Below are 16,767 nucleotides of genomic sequence, written 5' to 3' on the forward strand. Positions count from 1 at the left end.
GGAGTATTTTTATCAAATGCATAGACTTTTGTCGTGTAAGTTAGGTCTAGTGTCATTATTTGGCCGCCTCAAGAGAGATCATACCAATTAATCGAAGACCTTGGACCATCCGACCACCTAAAACACCTTTTTTTTTTTTTTTCTTTTGTCCTCGAAAGCTACCTACTTGAATAGAAATTCAGCAATTGTCAATCACCATTCAGATTGCCTTTATGTTATCTGTCAAATTAACCTACTTATAAATAAATCAGCGTAACAGTTGGGACGACAGTGACATTGATATCTTGTGGTGAGATTGAACATTTATTGGTTTTATATTTGAACATCTGGATCAGCAAAAAATAAGCTTCTCTAAAAGCATTTACCTGATCATGTGGTGAGACATAGTCAAACATACTTGTAAATAGACAAGTCTTTTTTACTGAGATTGTTCTCCTACTTCTAAAATGAAGAGCCAATAAAGTAAATGGGTTGCGTAAATTACTTCCACACATTATATTTAATATGTTTGATAGTGAAACCATTCCCAAACTCGGCAAGAATGTTATATATTCTGTTGTTTTCTTGTGTATGCCTGCGCTTTGATTATTACTTGTGAAAACTACTGTGATCATATTTGTCCAAACTTTGCCCAAGAGCTGATCGGAGATTCCCGGACTGATCAATTGGACTTACCTGGCTCTTGGCTTTCATCCGAGTCCATTCTTCTTCTGTCATTTTGGGTCCTCCCACCCTCTAAGCTATGAGATGCAGCATTGATGGAGTACTGCTTTCAGTCTAATCCACAGAAAAACCGCATGGCCAGCCCGCATGCTTGTGTTTAGGTCAAAAGTCTAGCCCGTAGCATTACCTAGCTCCTACTTAATTTCTAAAGCATGCACCGTCTGTTTCCCACCTTTCGCGGCCTCACGGGGCCAACTTCATTCACGTGTGGGCCTTCCGACAATTGCTCGCACGTTGGGACACAACTGCCCACGAGACCGGACCACTTGTTTTAAGGGTGAGACCCACACAATACGACATGCAAACATTCTCGATATATTACACCACCTTAGGTTTACCAACTACAACTAATATGATTCTCTTATCTCTTTTTTAAAGTTAATGTCCTTCTCCACTGCAGCTCTGTTGTTAAGGAGGACGAAATTATTAATTTCAAAGCATTTGTTATGGTTTGGTGTTTGGTGGTAGAGTAGAGGGTTTAGTTCTTACTTCCCTGCAGCATTCGGCTCTTTAAAAAGAGGTGTAACATGAGCCTAGGATGCCCTCTGGCTTGAGGCCCCATCTTTGTCTCCTGCTACCTGCCAGCCACTGGTACATGGAAGGCTGTAAACCACCCATGCATCGCTTATGCTCTTCACGTGTGGTAGCCGCGCGCAGGCCTCTTTCTTTTCCTTTTTTTTATTTTGGGACTTACAATACGATGGGTATTAATTTAGGCTGACCCAATCATTGTTTCGTTGTTTGATTCCAATAACTCCTCTCTTACTCAGCTGTCGGTACTAAGACCTTAAAGTAGCAAGCCCTCAACCAGGGAAAGATAGGTTTGCCTCTGTGTGGTATTTATCTCTCCGTTACAAGGGAAAAAGAGAAGGTATTATTTTGTACAAATTAACCTGAAACAGTCAGTCTGACTTGTTATTATCGGAGATAGCTCGATCATGTGGGCAGTAGAAATGGTATGTCTTTTTTTTTTTTTTCAGGTTGGCAAGGTAGCGTGTGGGTGAAACGGACCAAGGAGTCCATTTGTTCCCCATGGGATTGGAATAGACTCCATTTTCCTGCGTTTGATTTAAACCATATACTAAATAATTTCTGAAAATTCCCTTTGTTTTATCTTCTTTTTTTGCGGAAAAAACAAGGACACAAATTTCACTTGCCTAATCATGTTGGAAGATAGCAATGTATGTCGATTACAGATCAGCCTTGTAAAGTTGATGAAACAGGTCATGACCGTTGGAGCTTTCCTCCTAATTATCTTCCCATTTCACCTCCATTCCTCAACTAATCCCTGATCAAGATGGATCCTGTGTTTTACTTTTAGCATTCGCAGCGTGCTTCATTTTTGTTCTTTACATCTTGAAGAGCCACTTCCCAGTTAATGTTTGCTTTCAGTTGTCTCCCACTTCCATCAAGGTAGTTCAATTACATGAGTTCATCCTTAGTTCCGCTCGCCGGTCCCTTGGTTTTCAAAACTCGATTAAGATGAATGTAGCTCTCATCTCATTTTGGCCATGAAGGTGAGCTAGAGATGTATAAGATGGCGTCAATGGCCAGTGTTATCGGTATTATAATACTGCACCATAATGGACCTCAGGAGATTTTAATCAAGTACATAGCAACCCGATAATACCCCAATTTTTCAGGCCATATAAGCAGCCGAAAACCCAAAATTATTTTGGACAATTAGGTAGGAAACAGAATCCCCAACTAGAGATACGAACTGGGGTCTCGTCTGAGATGAGATCTCGCCTGGAGGAACCAAACATTACAGCACTAACCTTTATAATACCAGTCCTTAACATCCATGATAAATCATGGGTTCAAGCACGGCAGTATACATATATCCAATTACAAAATTCTACTCCATGGCACCATCCAACAGGGTCAAATGTCTGCACCAAGATCATATAATAAGGCCACAGTATCAAAAATACATCTTCACAACACGAGAGGAGGTTCGAGCTAATATGCGGATTTTGTCTCTCAAAATATATTTTAAGATGGTTGTACTAATTTATCTGACTTCAGCTTCCCTAGGATGATTTCATCCACAAGGTGCATACGCCATTCTATTCAGGTGGATGCGGAAGATGCTTTGACTCTTAGAATGTTGACAATTTGGAGCCAGAGATGATATCCCAGAGCTGGACATGCAATCGCGCACTGTGTATGAACACCTAAAAAATCATGTTTTCAAAGGAGCCTTCTTCTCTCTGTCAGATATACGAGCTGGGGCCGTGGAATGTGACTTGAACCGACCTCTAGCCCCTTCTTCGATTTCCTGAAAGTAAATTAAAAGTGCAGTAAGTTTCATAGTCAGGTATGGATGGAGACAGCAAAGAACAAGCATTGATTTTGCAAGTAGGTTCCGATACCATACAGGATTCTCATTGTGATAGGTTAGATGGTTTCAAGTAGCCAAAAACAGAGGGAGTAGGTTACAAAGACCTTTTAACAGGTAAAAGACGGGTCATTCAAAGAATTATGACTATTTGGAACTATAAAGAGTGGCAACTAGAGCAGGATATAACCTTCTTCTTTACAATCTGGACAACGTCTTCATCATGAAGAACGTGTGAATGCCCACAGTGCTGTGGATAATGTCTTGCACTAGTTCCCCAAACAAGCGCATATTTCACCTGATTGATTAAATTCTTGTGTATATGGTTACAGAAGTCTTCTACCGTGCAGCCAGCTCTATCCTGATTGAATGTCACAAAAGTAGATCATGAACTACTGGAACTTTAATAGCAAGAGCCCCGTTGCAGATTCCAAAGCATCAGCATTGTGTGTAAGAAAATGCACTGACCTTGGAAAGGACAAAAGGATCTGTAAAATCAGGTTGTTGGCCCTGTGGCTTTGAATAAACTCTCACAAGCCCCATCTCGTCCCACATTTTTGCTAGTAATCTGTCTAAATTCAGCTGTAATATATCATGGAGATAAGTAGTCACAGAGGTGTTCTGATAAAAGTATGCAAAAAAGTCTCCAATGAACTAGAGTTGGTTGGTAGTCTTGCATTGTCAGATATATAAAAATGTGTATGAAGTTTGTGTTGTCAGTACTAATGACAGTTTAAAGATGCAAGCTTTTGCAGAAAGAAACAGGCCAAAATTAAAAAAAACAAAGCAACTTGCCTTCAAATTGCAGCTAATGACAATTGAATTTGGCTGACGGGCTAGTTTGTCCACATCATCAATACCAATGACATCAATCTTGTTATAGACATAAATACACTTCATGTACTTCCGATTCCCCTCAATGACATCAATGAGATCATCCACTGTAGCATCCTCACGAAACAAGACCTACAAGTAAGGAAATCAGACAGGAAATCAATCCATGATAACAATGAAATCCAGCAGCAACAAACTATAGAACATTCTTACAAGCATATAGCAGAAGCATAGTACTAATTAAATTATTATTAATGAATTGAGGTGAGAAAAATGGCATTTAAATGATTTGATAAAATGTGTTTTTTTTTTTTGGCATTGACGTTAATATAAAGATGAGATTGTGTCAATTCTTCTGCAGTATAGTGTATTATAACATCTGCTTATTTACATATAACAATTATTAAAAGGTGGGATAGTTGATTCAAGCTTAACCAATATGAAATTTGCAAGTGGTTTAAATGACCGAGTAATTGAACAAAACTTCGAAAATCACAAAGCACCAGAAGCTTGGACAGTAGCAGAAAAATTTTCAGAGATCATTCCACAGAAGTGTTTCTTCTGTAGGCTTGCTGTGGCAAATGTTTCATGTCACTGAATTATGCATCTGAAAGAAGAGATTGAACATTGCTGCTAGCTTCTAAACAGAAATTCCTCTTTCTGGAAATAGAATGATCGTTTAGATCATCTGAGTTTATTAATCTCCATGAGAACTTCACATCAATGACCACTGATAGGGCATTATCCAAGTAGCTGGAAATTGGAAGGCTACTCTTAAATGGAGAGTCAGCCGCAGGTGCTTGGCTTGCCAACTGTGGGTGGACTCGACAAGGCTAAAATTCTGTTTATTTGAGACCTTTGCACAATAAATAATTACTGCTATGGTGAAGATAAAATATGGATCATGCACAGGGAGAGTTGAATTTCTTCTTGGTGCTTTATGACATCTAACCAGATTACTTTCCCAAAAGAACAGTACTATCAAAATGTATGCTGTAGAGATTCACCGTCTCTGTACCCATTTGGTCTCATCATGGTGCTTGCATGCCAATGGTGGCCTTGGTACCGGACACATCATATTTCCCATGAACCTTTCCAGGCCACAATAGGAGCAGAATTCAATGAACTGCTAAGATTTTAGTGTGTACCAAGGACAAATAAAGAACACAATATTCCAGAATGAAGAGGGTAAAGGGGGACATTTCTACTTTTTATCATGAGCAATAATTGGAAATTTTCTCAGGCAGAGATGAATGGTAGGTGAACCATTCATTCAGGTTTCTGATCAACCTGCTCTAGAATAAGCTAACAATGGCAAAGGCTGCTAAAAGGACATTGAGGTGAGTCAGGATGGTAAAATTCTATTTCAAATTATCAATTGTTATTTATGAAAAACCTTCTAAAAATGCTAAGGAAATATTAGAAAAGTGTATTATTCCACTGGAGACATGGCTGACACTAGGACACACTGGTCTAGAATTTACTTGATTGTGTTGTTAGAATCACAACCTATCAAAACCTAATCATACATTCTCCTCAGAGCAAGCACACTATTGTAATTATGCAATTTACTACACCTCAAGCGATACATTTGCAATATCCTAACCAAGGATCGCCGAACCGGTACCGGTAGGCATACCGGTCAGAAACTGGACCAGTTCGGTACCAGTCTACAATATCCTAACTAAGGATCGCCGAACCGGTATCGATAGGTGTACCAGTCAGCCACCGGACCGGTTCGGACTGGTACCGAACTGGTCACCTTAACAGCGCGCTACTGTGGCATTTAATGCCACAACGCACCGCTGTGGCACCGGAGTCTGTGCGAACCAGTTCGGTTCGCACCGGTTCCTAGCCATACCGGACGGAACCGTACGGCACGCATCTATACCGGCTGGTTCCAGCCAGTTCTGGCCGGTTCCGGCCCCCATTTTTAACGTCGAATCGGACCAGTCAAAGACCGGACTGGTTCGGTATGGGCTGAACCGGCCGGTACAAGCCGGTTCAGCATTCCTTCATCCTAACCAAGCTTTTCATTGATTTTATTGTCTACATCATCAAGTCTTCAAACATTTCTGAATGAACTAGGATAGAATGCATATACAGGGTTTTAATCATGCCAATTAACAAAGAAGAAAAATATATGCTTAATCTTATGCATCAAGGGATTCAAAAATTATGAAGCATTTCAACAGAAGTTATAAAGAAATACGTAAACGTTGATGCCGAATCATGGATAGAAAAAAAAAACAAGGAAATATGTTTCAAGTTTCCTATTTCTCAAAGATAAACATAGAGTATATTATGCAGTACCTGATGCAGATTGAAAATAGATAAACATAATTCCAGCAAGGATTCTATGGATTAGTTAAGAATTTGCTTAGCTATATATTACACGCACAAAAGAATATCAAGCAAAGACAAAGGTACCTCTGCGTTGTGTATTTTGTATTCATGTAGAATTTGATAGCAAAGCTTCTCGTCTACATGTGTCAAAGGAGCAGTGCTATTGAAGGAAATGCCTCCAGTCTTTTTCCTTTTGAAATATATCTGAAAATGAGCAAACAGGTCTTCATAATTAGCAGAAGGTTTATGATACATGTATAAATTTCTAAGTCTTTCTAACTATGCAAGCCACAATCCTAGTCATACTCATCAAGCCTTTTCTCAACTTGTTGGGATCAGATTTATGGATCCTTATTCGCTAAGTATTCCTATTTAGGGCCAGATCTGAAGTTATTTTAAGTTTCCCCATATCTTTCTACATATGCTAATATTGCTAGGAATACAACACTGCAACTTTAAAATTAAAAATAATTTCTTATATGCCTTAACAAAATTAAAAAAAAAAGGCTCATCTTAATACAGCAACCAGTGGAGATAGTCCTCTCGGATTAGGGAAATTAATCATACCTTGACCAATAGGCCTTCTTCCATTAAATGGGTGGCCAAAGGATCGAAGTATGATTCATCAAGGTATAAGAATATTACTGATGGTAAGAGAGAAGCCTACCATAAAACTAAGAAAGGCTAGGTGGCAAGTAGGAAACCTACCCTGAAAGTTGTTTATGCTTGTGAGATCAGCTTGATAGTCAACCTGAGAAAATTGCCAGTAAGGAAGACCATTTTGGAAGTATAATTTAGAAGAGGAGGTGAGACAACAGTCACTGAATTCAAGTTCCTCCAATTATGGCAGGCAGTCTTCCTCTATTAGTGGAAACGATGTTTGCATAATATATTGTGTGATTCAAACAAACCATGGGGACTATAAAACAATCTACGTGGTGGTTTAGATCTGATCTGATAAAACCCATTGCATATACACCACAGATATAATGCATTGCCAAGTTAAGATTCACAAATTACAAAGGATACAGAGTGTTCAAATTATATGCAATTGATCATGTTAAATCTATAACAGATACATGTTAATTGTAGGTGCTATACTCTAAATCATCGCACCATAACAGAGAAAAAACAATACATAGCATAGAAGAGAGGTTGGATTTATTTTTTTTTATAAAAAAAAAAATCTTTGTAACAAAGTGGCAGTGTAAACATTCTTAACATACATTTACCTACAGTAGTGCAACCTTAAAAAGGAATTAGCATAAATTTCAATCATCAAACGGAAAGCAGACTAGAACAGCAGAACTTTTAAGCACTTAAGTAACATAGTTCTTTACAAGCATGGAGCAGTTAAAAGCTCCTTGTTCCAACAAGTAGAAAAATGATCTTATATGTAATCACTCAACCAAAATGTCATTCACTGCACAATGCATATATTCATTAAACAGAAAATAAAAATGAAATTAAGAACACTGAATTTTTATAGGGATCTTGGAATATACTAAGCAGATAAAGCTTACTTGAGGAGGCTTCTTGTTCAGACGCAATCCAACAGCTTCCAGTTCTCTTGTTAATATTTGGCGATGTCCCTCACTCTGAAAACATATTAGGATAATGCACAATTTTATAATATAGGGCAAGATGGGGATGATGACAAACACAGAAAGAAGCATGTCAAATGTAACCAAAGCTTAGATCAAATTCTTGGCATTAGCCGATATGTCAGCATATAAGACTGCATGGAAATATAATATATACACATCATTTTAGAGATTTTAAAGTGGTTCATTCATCTACTTGATCAATGCTAAACAAGCCAAATTGGTGAATTATAATACTAGTATCTTACTAGAGAATCGCATTCCATCATTTCCAAAACAAAGGTTCTTCATTTTTTATGTCATAAAATCTTAGTTATTGGGACATCCATTTCTCACTCATGTAGGAGTTTCCATGGACACCAATGCAATTCTTTTGAGAAACTCACCTGTAGACCCAAACTAAGAAAGGAAAGAAACTTGTGGACCCTCCCAATATTGCCTGCTGAGGAGAAGGATGTGACAAAGAGAGGAAGACACATTGCTTACCTTGTTGCAGGCCATCATCTTTTCCAAACCATCGATTAAAGGTCAAAATCCTACATGGTTTGAAACAACGGGAGAAGGGGGAAAAGATCTGAGTTAGAAGATTCTTCTAGATGGTTTTGAGAAAACTGTCCCTTTCTGTGATCTATTATACCATTTCACTAGCAAAAGATGAGAGCTTCTTTATAGATATTCTTAAATTAAAACAGTAGCTACTCACCAAATTGGTCCCAGTTTGAGCAAACAGTGGGAATCCACTTAAATTTATCAGGTAGGAAACTTTTTTGCTATTTTGGTAGCTCTTAGACAAAAGCGAAAAGGTTTTCAGTCAAGAGGAAAACCTCAGAAAAAGTAGGTCGGCATACAGTTTTCTATTTCCTTTCTTTCTCTTATCTAGTCCGTATTGACAACACCTGCAATTGGATGCTTAATACATCCAACCAATGTTTGAGCCGGAAAGGATGTGGGTAGAGGAAGTCCAGCATGATGGTAAACAAAATTCGCCGAACCATGCTGAATTGTCTGGTTGGAGGCATACCAGGCAAGATCAATATAGTACAAGGACAGTTCTTAGATTCAATTCAAGATAGAAGTAGAACCAGTCAAAATGAATCCGAATCAAGCAGAACCGCCTGGTTTTGGATGATACTAAACCAGTTTGACTGGGTTGTACTAATCCCATCTATAAAACTCCCCCCTCCCCCATGGATCCCGATCTCGACCCCTTTCTCTCCTTTTCTCCCTCCCTCTCTCTCTCTCTCTCCAACGGCCATGTCGAATGATCTCACGAGCTCCTTCCACCACCTCCACTAGCTCCAACTCCCACTCTATTGATGACCCTTGCCTCAAGGCCCTTAACGCCATCCTGCAGCTCAAATCCACCACCATGCAGCCACGAGACCCTCTACCACATTCACCACCACCATCTATGACAACAGCCACCGGTAGAACCGGGACTCTTGTGCCTCCCTCCATCCCCTGCCCCTCTTTCTAGATTTAGGGTTTCACTATGAAACCCTAGATTGGGTGAACCCGATACTTGGCACTAGGATACATACCGTGTGTTGGTATGGTATAATATAGTATCATACCAACTCAATAGTGACCAATATGGGCCACGATACCAGTTCGGCCAACCTTGATGGCAAGTTTGGCATGTTGAGTACAACCTTTAGTCACTAATAGTGATGGTTGACTTGAACAAATTAATTGCTACTCTAGACAAATTGAGGAAAAGAAATAACATAAATATCCTTTAATTCACACTCATTCATAAGCTTTCTTCCTCATTTAGGGGAAAAAAAGAATATGGAGAGCTTTGAAAGCATTCACAAATAAGACTAAGCAAAATTACAGAATGAATTGCCTTGGTCTACATAACAAAAGAGAATTGTATGTATGACAAAAAGAATACTGTCACAAATATTAACTTAATAAATGACTTACTTTTGAGGCATCAAGAACCATCAACACAATGTCCGATGACTTCGCAACAGCAATAACCTGAAAAGGTAAACTACTAATTACATCCCATTTTCCTAAGCTTAGAAAAATCAACAGAAAAATAGCATCTTATTTAATTGAAAGAAAAAAAACTAGTTAACTGTCCAAATGAAATTTGCAAAACATCACTCATTTACTCCTTTTCAAACTATTGATGGCTATTTATTTCATTGATCCAAAAGATGATCGAGTTGTCAGCAGCATGGCTTTCATGACATGCACTCTGTAAGTGGAGTTTAGAATTGTTGCTAAAAATCAAAGGAAAAAGACATATTGAAAAGCACACAGAGAACTCACACAAAGAAATAGGTGCAGGGAATTTTTGTAGTATCAATAGGTAAATTCAAAGGCTGAACTTTCAGTTTATTACTGTTGCACAAATTTAAGTATGATTCAGGTGCAGTATACAACCACATCCTGCATAAGTGGAGCAGATGAACAGTAGGCCTTTTACCTTATCAACTTGCAGCAAGAGTTAATGGGGTCATCTAAGTTTTGCAAAAAAGTTCTTAGGATATACTTTGACATATTAGTATTTTTCTTTGGCAGACGGAAATCTTGGAGGGACAGTAAACACAATGATCAAGTTGTTCATTAATGTGCACTGCAAAATTAACTTCTCTAAGCCACTGATAAGGGACAGATGGTCTTTTTCATAGTCATATAGGCAAATAGGTTCTATACCCAAAGAAAAAGTGAAGAACAACAGGTATGATGTAATTAGGAGTAATCAATACAGAAGTGAAAAAAGGTAAACAGGTCTTTTAACAATTTTAATATAGTTGGGATCGTATAGTAAGTTGCAGGTATAAAAACTTACAAGCATTGTACTCCATCAAACCTCTACTGTAGTTTTCTTGGCAAACTGTTAGGGATATTAACGCTTCCTCCAATTTAACTTATCGAAGATGAAAAAATATGAATGGAAAAACAGCCTGTATTGCTAGGTTATGGAAAATAAAATAAAGCAATTTAGGCAATATACATAAGTAGCAATACCTGCCTACCACGACCCTTGCCTTCTGAAGCCCCTTCAATGATTCCAGGAAGGTCAAGAAGCTGAATTTTGGCATCATTGTAGTGAATAATCCCAGGGATACAAGTAAGTGTCGTGAACTCATATGATGCAGCTTCAGAGTGTGTTCCTGTTAGTAGAGTTAAAAGTGTTGACTTGCCCACGCTGTCAACAAGAAAGACATATAAATGAATAGTTTACACTTAGAAGTCATAATACATTAAAAATAACATTATTTTGGCATTTAAGGTTTTTATATCTAACCTTTTATAAAGAAATGGATGACAAGCCAAGAGAAAGAAAAGCATAACCAAGTAAAGATGAAATACAAGATAATATAGTTAAATTATTGCAATGTCACTCTCTTTAGGGTGGATTGTTTTGATAGTTAGTCACTGATATTCTCATCAGAAATCTTGTATCTCAGGTGTTGATGATGCTTGTACAGTCTCTACTTGTTTTCAAGGGGACAATGGAAAGATCGGCAGCAGCACAAAACCTTAAGGCAATGCAATTGGAACCATATACTCATGGTCATAACCAACAAGAGTTACTCAACTATTTGATGCCACTTTGACAAAATAAATATTTCATACTTGTTCCTATCCTGGACTAGATCAGCTATCAACAAAAAGTTTCTTATACTGTTCTTACAACTTCCAAGCAGATTTGCTTAAATATTCCCCTCCTCTAGCTGACTCTTGCATTTAAAGAAAACCCCTTCTTTGAGAGTGCCCATTTGTCTCAAGAATTTAAATCACTTTCAGAGGATGTTCCAATCCATCTGTGGGACACAATATTTCAGCCCTTTTATTTTGTTCTTCACTGGATAGAAACCAAAATCAAATACTACCAATTATTAAGTGTTTGCATTTTGAGTCATGGGTACAAGTATGTCTAAAACACTTGCACATCTCGCACATGTCCTACCATAACGACATATCAACTATAAGTACATTGTATGTCAAATTAACAATATTGAAATGATGAATTATGTTTGATTGAAATAATTTGGTCAATCTAATATGAATATCTAATAACTAATAATATCTCCTTTCCGACCTGACCATTAGTGATTTAAGTCACAAGCACTTTGCACATCAATGGTGTAAGCATATATTTTAAATTTATAATTTCATGGGTCCAGGAGAGCAGGGATAGAAATAGAGTTTCTACAGACCACATATTCATGCATATATACATTATGAATTGTATTGCAGTGCATGTTGTATTTATAGCTAGAGATACATGCAGCTTATATTACAAACACCATTTATTACAAACTCCAATGCATGCACCTCATCAATCATCCACCTACGTGTTAAATGATCTTACAGCACCAAAAGTCTCAGTTTAAACTCAGCATGCAGTGGTTCTGAAAATGAAGTCTTGTGCCAACTTAATCAAGTGCATAGCAGGTATTCAAGACACAAGGTCAAAATAACAAACAAGAAAGACTATGAGCATTTCAAAAAAGTTAAAGTTTCCCAATTGATTCAGTAGTGAACTTACTTTTAATTGTTCTCAGAAAAAGCATAGAAGTCAATGGACACAGGAATTGACAAACCTTGGAAATCCAATCAATGCAACACGACCATGGCCATACTTTGTCACTTCAAAACCCTCTCCAGATCCACTAGAACCCTGATTGACATACATTTAAGGTTTAAGGTGATACCCGATATGAACTCAACAAACATAAACAGGAGAAGAAGCATGTAAAACAATATAAGTAATATGTTTGCAAACATAAGTAGTATACACAAATAAATCTAAACCATAGCCCAAAAAGGCCATCAATCCCCTATAATGATACCAAAGCCAAAAAAATAACCACCTTAATTACATTACTAGGAAAAACATCAAATCCCAAGAAGAGGCACCATGAAGTACGTACTAGTTATTACCAGTTTGGTTAACTAAAGCACATAAATGTAGTTAGGTCAAACCTATCCAGCTGAGCAGCCCCAAGGGGGTCAGAGAAAACAGTCCGATAATAACTAAGCATACACCATGGAGCACTTCTTCTTGGTGGAGGTGATGGATCAGAAAACTTTAAAAGGGTCCATCATCATCCTGTGGAACCCACCACCACACCCTCCATTGTATCACCCACAAGCACGATCTCTAAAACTACCCCATTGATATATTTGTCCCCTATCAAAACTAAATCTTACTCCTACCACCTCATCTATAAAAGCCACTAACAAGCCGACCAAGAAGATTTTTATATCAAAGAGTTCTGCAGAACAAGTGGACACCCATAGTTTATTTTTACCTACTGTAAACACATTTTTTTATCTTCTGTCATTCAACATAATAACTAAGTCCCTCGTGCATATGAGGGTTATGAAGAAAAAGGGAAAAGAGCTTAGAAAAATCAATTACCATACACAGGGTAGCAGTTTAAAAGAATAATATAGATGTACAAAAAGAAACAAAAATCAATTGTTCAGCCACTTAACAAAATGTTCATGACTGTAAGTTCAAAGAGTTTAAAAAACACTAGCGATGGCCAAGCACAAAAGCAATTACAAAAGGTCACTATAATGAATGCAAGTCATAAATACCTTATGGTTATGAAATAGAGTATTACATATCGTACAGCAATTCTTGCACAGAAACAACCAGCAAACATTTTGTCTATGGATATGTACCTTAGCTAGGAAAGGGAAAGATATATACCTTTGGAGGCTCCAACAACTGTGTTCTTAATTTTGCTATCTTTGCCTTCAGTTGCCCAAGATGATACTCTATATAGAAGGGGAGAAAAAGAAAGAAAGTTAGTTGATCAGTTGCCATATAAAATTTTTGCAAGAGATAAAGTTTGAAAATAATAAAAAAAAAAATCTTAAACCATAACAAACATTATACATGTATGCGTAATAGTACTTTATCTAGGATAAATCAATAGTACAAGATAAAAATGTTATATAAGCCTACATTAAATCACTAGAAGAATGAAAAGTCGGTAAGATAATTTGCATAAACTCAATCAAGGCAAGGACATAATTCTTTTAAATGTTGAAGACAAGGTAACTACTGAATCAGGGGAGATTAGTATCGGAATCCAAAGAATGCATATGAATGCTTCCCCACAGGAAACAAGGAAGATGGTTTGACAACCATTACTTCAAAGGGTTAGCCCAGCTCATTTGCATTCATGTCGTATTTATGAAATTGATCAAGGAACCAAAATCTAATGAACTCAATCAACGCCTCATTTTTGCCATGGCTGAAATGACCCATTGGTTTGAGATGCAACTGTACTGTGCTAGTGCCTGGCCAACATGCCACCAGCCCACAAACCTAATCCTTGATCCAGATACATGATTTGTTTACTTTTAGTATTTCTTGCAGCTTTTATCTAATAGTCCTAGAAAGAGAATACTAATATTTAGAAGAAAAATAAAGCAAGCATGAATACAAACTCTCATGCACAATAATCAAGCTGATCTCTAAACACATCTTCATCTGTTGACTACCAAAAATTTTTGAATATATCAAACCAGACATCTTGTTTACCAGGGCTATCCAGTCGAGTCCTTGCATAATGTTTAATTACAACATCATATATGCATTTATGCAGTGCCAAAGCTTAGGGTCATAATAATCCTCAAATTTTGTTTTTGTATCCATATATGTATTTTCCTAGAACAATTTGAATTTATTCACCACAAATTGATAATTCCAACATTGCAAAGACAATATATAACTAAGGGGAAATCAAATGCAGTAATGAACAACATTATTCATATACAATAAGTGATGGAAGAACTGAATGATATCATTGTATAATATGGACACGGCCACTTACCAGAAACCTAAGGCGTATTAGCTATGCATCTATAACTGATCATAAACTTAATAAATATTCTTTATATCATGAAACTGTGATATGAATGCGTTAGAATTAAAAATCATAACAGATGTGAAGAGAACCTGTAGCTTTATTTTTTTGTGTCCGTGCCATCTCAGCCTCAATCTCCTTAATCTTCTCAATAATACCCATCTTTTTTTGACTGAATATAGCACCTGCGCTGCAATTTTTTTCTTAAAAAAAAGTCTCAGTTTTGCCTCCCAATTGCAAAAACAAAAAGCACTAGCATGACAATTTTGCATGGAAAAACATTATGAGGATAATTTCAACCACAAAAGTGATCCCAATGGTCTAATTCTAGAAAAGCCTAACAAAATGACCAAAATAACAAGAAAGAATAAATTCTCTCACATACATACACATTTAAACATGCATAAAGCAAAAGCCACCAGCTCAGAGCTCAGAAAACTTTGCATGAGCAAGTAAATGGAATCATACCAAGGCTGATGTAAACAATTCTACTCTCAGTACCAATGTTTTGCTTCATTACCAACAAACCACTTAAATATGGAAATAAATCAAAATAAATAATCAAAAGACTAAGATGCCATTTGGCATCAGTTTTATTTTTTCTATTTTCAAAATAGAAAAAAAGCAATCCTATTTCTATTTTTTATTTTTAAAAAATATAAACATATTCGGTATTATTAGTTAGTTTTCAAAAACAAGCATGGTAATCATTGTGGAGACTATAGTAGTTGCAGCAAAGGCAATTGGCAGTGATGGAGTTGATGGCAGGTCTGGTGGCAATACAACAAAGATGACAATGATGGCAAATTCAGCCAAAATGAACTAGCTTTGATTTTTAAAAATAAAAAACAAGAAATAAAAATGATACCAACTAGGTCCTAAGAAAATCAAATATTGTAGGAATTGCTCGCCATTTTTTCCAACAAAAATAAAAAAATTCTAGGCTTAATGATCCAAATACCACCAGCAAGCACTCTGCCCACCAATCGTACCTCAGGACCCAATCATCTAACCCATTCAGCTCTTTTCTCACCTGCCTCGGTTATTTCAACTCACAAAGATACCATCTTGCCTTTCCAACCTCTTAGGTTACAGCATTGTTTAGTCCTCTCCAACCATTACTGCTCCTAATTACTGTAAGTTCCCAAGAACTTCCTTTCTAAGCCCACTCATTTCTCGTCCTTTCGTCCTTTCCTTTCCCTTCCTTCCCCCGCCCAACAACCAAGCAAGATGGCATGAAGACTCTCTATGGACAGTACCCATGTTCTTGATAGATCTAGATACCAATTCTACTATCAGCGACAAAAGAACAATCGATTACAGATCATCGAGGTTTTTTCTTTGGCATAATTAAAACTAGCAACCAGTGATATGAGAAAAATTAAGACGCGAATCGAATCAAATTTTGTGTTTTTCTACAACACAACAATCTGAATTCAAGAAAATAAATCAAGAAAACCAAGAAACTTATGGTATACGAATATCAACAGGATCTGAATTCAAGAAACAATTAAAGAAAGAAATGATCGTCGCGTTGCTGATTTCTTGATTCCAAGGAGAAAGATTGCGGAAGAAAGAGATAGGAACGCGGATAAACCCTAGGATTTGGCTTACCAGGAGGAGAGAAAGAAGAGATCACTGGTCCGAGGGCGCGAGGAGGTATCGAGAGTGAGGATCGGAGACGCTGCCGCTCGACGAGTCCGCGCGATAACTCTCCGGAGAGGCGGAGATAGTTAATGTTACAAAAGCAGCGAACCTAATCCGAACATCCACGAATCTCGAGGCCTTGAGGTTTTGGTAATCGGCGAAGCTGGAGCAAATGGGCCGGCGTGGGAACGACCCTTTTTTTCATCAGACCCGACCCAACTCAATAAGCTAGATGGATCCCGGCTTACCCACCAAACGTCCCAAAACTGGTCAGAAATAGCCTTATTCAGAAAAGTCCAAAAAGTAAATTTATTTGAAAATTCTATTTTATTAATTTTTTTGATGGAATGCAGAGAAAGTAAGATACTTTCCTCACTCAATTTAATTAATTTGAAGTAAGTACATGTACAAAAGAAAAGAA

The 16,767-nt window shown here is 37.3% G+C and overlaps 1 protein-coding gene across 3 annotated transcripts; it reads right to left on the bottom strand.

The window, feature by feature from the left end:
• Positions 1–2,474: 2,474 nt before the first annotated feature.
• Positions 2,475–16,471, bottom strand: LOC103711159 (developmentally-regulated G-protein 2). Of its 3 annotated transcripts, none has more exons than XM_008797191.4 (12): positions 16,314–16,471; positions 14,792–14,889; positions 13,535–13,602; positions 12,417–12,493; positions 10,834–11,014; positions 9,778–9,834; positions 7,768–7,842; positions 6,329–6,448; positions 3,860–4,030; positions 3,533–3,646; positions 3,255–3,425; positions 2,475–3,004 (listed from the first exon to the last, which is right to left on the bottom strand). In XM_008797191.4, exons 2-12 carry the CDS (start codon positions 14,859–14,861, stop codon positions 2,909–2,911), a joined length of 1,200 nt encoding a protein of 399 aa, XP_008795413.1. In that variant the 5' UTR covers positions 14,862–14,889; positions 16,314–16,471; the 3' UTR covers positions 2,475–2,908. The 3 variants fall into 3 exon arrangements, with proteins under 3 accessions (XP_008795413.1, XP_008795414.1, XP_017699309.1); XM_008797192.4 differs by having other exon boundaries at positions 14,792–14,902; positions 16,314–16,466; XM_017843820.3 differs by having other exon boundaries at positions 14,792–14,884; positions 16,314–16,464.
• Between the last annotated feature and the right edge of the window lie 296 nt (positions 16,472–16,767).

The sequence above is a fragment of the Phoenix dactylifera genome, chromosome 4 (assembly GCF_009389715.1).
Source record: "Phoenix dactylifera cultivar Barhee BC4 chromosome 4, palm_55x_up_171113_PBpolish2nd_filt_p, whole genome shotgun sequence".
Lineage (NCBI taxonomy): Eukaryota > Viridiplantae > Streptophyta > Magnoliopsida > Arecales > Arecaceae > Phoenix > Phoenix dactylifera.